At 36.6% G+C, this 5,086-nt stretch overlaps 1 protein-coding gene across 2 annotated transcripts in view; it reads left to right on the top strand.

Moving 5' to 3' along the window:
• LOC117176000 overlaps window positions 1–5,086 on the top strand; it is a 126,327-nt gene that overhangs the window by 102,527 nt on the left and 18,714 nt on the right. Inside the window, exon 1 of one of the 2 annotated variants that reach the window (XM_033365941.1) lies at window positions 1,970–2,202. The exons of the other annotated variant lie outside the window; for it this stretch is intronic. Within the exon in view, the coding sequence (XP_033221832.1) occupies window positions 2,040–2,202 (163 nt within the window). The 5' untranslated portion in view covers window positions 1,970–2,039. Of the gene's footprint in view, window positions 1–1,969; window positions 2,203–5,086 lie in introns of those variants that run through there. 2 annotated transcript variants of the gene reach the window in all.

Raw genomic sequence — 5,086 nt, 5'->3', positions numbered from 1 at the left:
ATCTAGTCGGGAGTGGTGCTGACTGAAAACAGATGATTTGGAGCGATTCGCGCGCCATCTGTTGGTCATTCTAAGGACTTATTGAACTACCCTCGTACGTTGAAAGAAATTGCCTAGTCGGCGCACATATTATAGTGTATTTCTCTCCGGGTACTTAACCATGGGTTGGCTGTCTGCCTGCCTTCCGAGCTCCGTTCACCCTAGAAAACCGGAGAGTGCACGGTGATACATATGTATAGCGCCCATTATTGAAAGCAACATATCAACAAGAACGGACAGACATGAACAGGTAGCTCAAAGATCTTGTCCATTTTATCTGTGATTATAAAAAGTGAGTCATAATTTTAAAAATACTGGTAACTAATATCTCGTGCAGTGTATCTCTTGACGGACTAAGTCAGGTAAGTTCATCTACTTTATGTCAATTTAGAAAAACCAATTCAGAAATAAATGAAAAACAAAATTCACTTCCTTTAAACTCAACAAAAATTTAGGAAATTTGAAATTGTAAACATTAAAAATGTAACTATTCTCTAAAATGTGCAAAATGTCATAATTTTTAAATTGGAAACAATCTAAATTGAACGATTCTAAACGTCATTTCAAACTGGGCACTTTTTAAACTGAAATTGTCAAGTTTCAATGGTTTTCACGCTACTATCCTTTAATAAATCTTTTATGATTAATATTTGACAAATTGTGGTTTATGTTTTGAAAAATGTAAACGAAATGGAATAATCTAAATTTTGAGGTCCAAAATTGAAAATGTAGCATTACCGAAAATTTTACAGATTCAAAATTATTAAACAAATCATTTGCTTTCAATTTCAAAATTTTAAGTTTTCAGTGTCGTCTAATTATAAACTTATGAATTATCAATTATTTGAAAATTGTGAATAATTCACAAAATTTCCCAAAATTTCTTCCGAACTTAGTAAAAATATTTAAAATAAATAATGTCCATCTTCCAGTCAAAAAAATAATAACTAAAGCATTGCACACATTGCTCTTAAGAAAAATGTTGACGATATAGAATTTTCAACTCTTGAAATCCATTAGAAATCAGGGAAATGTGAGTAGCTGCCAGGGAAAGTATAATTTCGTATGTTAACAATATTTTGAAAGCACTTCTTTAAAGCTATAACACATTAAAAAAAATTTTTTTTAACATAGATCATTTAAAATTAAACACATTAATGATTGAAAATTCCCACGCACATTATTGCAACGTTATTAGCTTTTAAAATAATTTTCTCGCAGGGAAAAGTCAGAGATATGTCAGGGAAATAAAAAAATCGCTTCTTGTGGTCACATTAGCAATATACTACAGTGATTGCTCTATCAATTTGACAGTAAATTGATGAAGTATATCGAGGCGTCTTAATGATAAGATGCCAAAGCGCGCGTTCGACTAGATGATACTTTACCAAAAATATAAACAATATAAAGCTAACCGAGAAGTTAGCGCTAGAAAGTTTCAGCTCGTGAAATTGAGCAAGATGAAGCTAGAAATTGTCCAAAACTAAAAGATGTTCGCTCACTCTATCGAATCATGGAAGTGCTATCTCGGGCAAGAAAAGCGTGAAGATAGAATAGGCAGATAGCCCGAGATAGATCTTTCATGATTTGATGAAGCGAGCGAGCACATTTTAGTTTTGGCCAACTTCTAGCTTCATCTTGCTCAATTCCGCGATCAAGACTTTTCTGGTGCTAACTTCTCGGTTAATTTTTTATTATGTATATTTTGGTTAAGTACCATCAAGTCGTGTCCTTGCGTTGACATCCTACCGTTAGGACGCCTTGATATGTTTAGAAAATTTTGTCTTTTTTTATGACACTGAAGCTCTTTATTTTTTTATTCTTCTATCTCTTGATGCTATAAAAGATTTTTTTTGACTCCCGATGTAGCTATGGGTCGAATACCGAGTGTCACGAGCTACAACTCAACTTATAAGGTAGAGTTTCCTTGGACTGCAGAAGATGTTTGCAAAACCAAAGCCTTTTGTACTGTGTGCAAAAGAAGTATTGACATAAATTCAATGGGCAAGACAGCTCTCAGAAGTCATACCAAAGGAAAGGATCACGTTGCAAAATTATTACATCAAAATAATAGCCTTAAAGTAGATTACTTCTTACCACGGCCAATTAATTTAGAAAATAAGGCTAAAGCACCTACCTCTTTTCAACAAGCCTCACATCAAGGTAAATTACTTTTCATGATATTATTGCTATTAATATTCAATTATTTTTTTCTGCTTAATTTCAAATGTTAATTTTTTAATACTGGGCCCTCGAAGTTTTTAGAACTCAATACAAACTCAGAAGGAGGTCAGACATTTTTAGAACTCAACAAAGATCAAGAAAATCCTTCTAATAAAACTGCTGATTCAAGCTCGCTGTTTAAAAATTCAACCCCAGCAAATGTGATGAAAAATTTCTTTATGGAGGATAGTGTCACAAAGTCAGAGATTATTTAGTGTTTAGCGACAGTAATGAAGCACTATTCTTTCCGAGGCGCTGCTGAAACTGTAGATTTTTTTCCTGCAATGTTTCCAGATAGCCAGAAAGTAATTAAAATGAAACTGCATAGAGATAAAATAGCATATATTATTGTGCACGGCCTAGCACACCATTTCCAAAAAGTGCTCAGAGAAACTTTAGAATTTTGCAGTCATATTATCGTAGGGTTCGACGAAAGTTTGAACAAAGTCGCTCAAAAGAACCAAATGGACTTACTGGTAAGATATTGGGACAATATGGCAAATGAGGTTACCACCAGATACTTCACTTCTGTGTTTCTCAAGAAAGTAAAAGCTGTTGACTTAAAAAATGGAATAATGGAAGAAATTGGTGCTTAAAATTTGACTAAAACACTCCAAATATCCATAGACGGTCCTAATGTCAACTTTAGCATGATTAAAGACTTGAAATAAGAAATTGCATCACAATATCCTGAAAATCCCATTCTCCTGGACTTGGGCAGTTGCGGTTTGCATGTTGTGCATGCAAGTTTTAAAGCAGGAATGCAAAAAACAGAGTGGCGCATCAACGTATTTCTAAGTTGTTTATATCTACTTTTTTAAAATGTTCCATCCCCCCGTGGGCATTATACCTAATTTAATATGATATATTTACGCATAAAGTTTGCAAAATTAGGTGGGTGGAAAATGACAAGGCAGCCAAAAGGGCTTCTGTGATGTTGCCAGACTCGCGTGTTTGGGTGAGGAATGTTGAAGAACAAGGCAAGGAAAATCCTCTCAACAATAATCATCACAGTTTCAAAGTTGTACCTGATTTTGTAAAAGACAAATTCGTTGAAGCTAAACTAGAGTTCTTTATGTCTACTGCGTCTTTAGTGGATACATTTCTTAGAGAGTTTTAATCTGACGCTCCTCTGGCACCATTCTTGTATGGAGACCTCACACGTTTGATGACTACGATTATGGGACGATTTATAAAAACTGAGGCTTTAGAAAAAGCTACTTCCGTGAAAGATGTTGACGTAACTGAGCTGGAAAAATCTTCTCTCTGTTCGTGATGTGGATATGGGTTTCGCAACAAAAGGCGCTCTAAATACTCTTATCAAGAAGGGAGTTGTACCTGAACGAATTAAGAATTTTAAAACTTACGCTCTTCAGTGCTATATTGCTATGACACAAAAACTCAGGGATCGCAGTCCTGTGAAGTACAAATTGACCAAATGTATTTCTTGTTTTGATCCTACCGTGATTTTAGAGAGTGTTTCAGTGGCTAGAAAGCGCCTAACATCCTGCTTAGACATCCTGAGCATAGAAAATAAATGGATTCTAGGATCAGTAGCAGACAGAATTAAGATTGAATACAAAGATTTATGCAACTTACCTGGAACCATTGAAGCTTTAAAAGCTTTTGATCGAAAGGGTTCCCGAGTCGATCATTTTTGGATGAAGCTCATATTAGATTACGGAAAAGAATGCTCAGATTTATCATCATTATTGAAAATGATTTTTATCTTATCGCATGGTAATGCCGCAGCCAAAAGAGGATTCTTCATTAATGAAGATTGTTTGGTTGAAAACCAAACAGAAGAAAGCCTGATAGGCTTACGAGTTGTGCATGACAGTGTCAAAGCTGCTAGGGGTGTCAAATCGTTGCCAATAACGAAAGATTTGATTCATGCTGCGTGTAACCCTCATTCTCGCTATATTGAATTAAAGAAGTCTAAGGAGACAGCAAGTGAAAGAGAATTGGAACAAGAAAATGAACGTTAACAGAAAAGACAGGATATTTTACAGTTTCAAGCTAAAAAGCAGAAAATCGTGAAAGAAGCATTTCTATACAAAGCAGCGGAGGAGGCTGCTGAAACAGTCGGACTTGACTTCAGTATTAGGGGTGAGCAAAATGCATCAAATCTAATCTATCTCGAGTACTCACTCCTGAAAGCCCGGATTAAGAAAGCACAAGAGAAAAACTTTCGTGAACAACTCCTCTATAAGAGGATGCACGGTATCTTCCACAGAAGTGTGAAGGATCAGTCAATGTCTTGTGAGCTAACGTTTGCTTTCCTTAAATCGCTCGGATTGAAGTCTGGTACAGAGGGTTTCATTTTTGCATGCCAAGACGGCCTGACATGGTTCTTCTAGACTTCGAGAAGCGAAGCATGTTCGTTATCGAATTTTCGGCACCAGCTGACAAAAACATCATAGCCAAGGAGAATGAAAAGAAAGAGAGGTATCGAGACCTTATAAGGGAGTTGCAACGATTGTACCCGGAATATTCTGTTAAACTGATCGTCCTTATCATCGGCGCTCTTGAAGGTGCCAAGCTTTCACTTGCTAATAGCCTAAAAAGCATCCCTGCGTGTCAACAATAGGCTAGAACACTTGCGGGAAAAATGCAGAATGCGGTTGTCCTTGGGTCGCTCCGTGTTCTTAGGGTGCACGAGGCTTTTACTGGATCGTCGTATTGATTCCTTTACAGACTGTAGCCACCTATCTCATGGTTGTGCGACGTGGTTGTGGCTGAAATTTTGCCGCGATTTCGCTGGAAGCGGGTGCAATTTTTCAGATTAGCACCCGCTCCCGGCGAAATCCTGCGGTTGTCCTTA

The sequence above is a fragment of the Belonocnema kinseyi genome, chromosome 7 (genome assembly GCF_010883055.1).
Source record: "Belonocnema kinseyi isolate 2016_QV_RU_SX_M_011 chromosome 7, B_treatae_v1, whole genome shotgun sequence".
Classification (NCBI taxonomy): domain Eukaryota; kingdom Metazoa; phylum Arthropoda; class Insecta; order Hymenoptera; family Cynipidae; genus Belonocnema; species Belonocnema kinseyi.
Note: the sequence above shows the minus strand (reverse complement) of the source record. Positions and strands in the feature narration are given on the sequence as shown.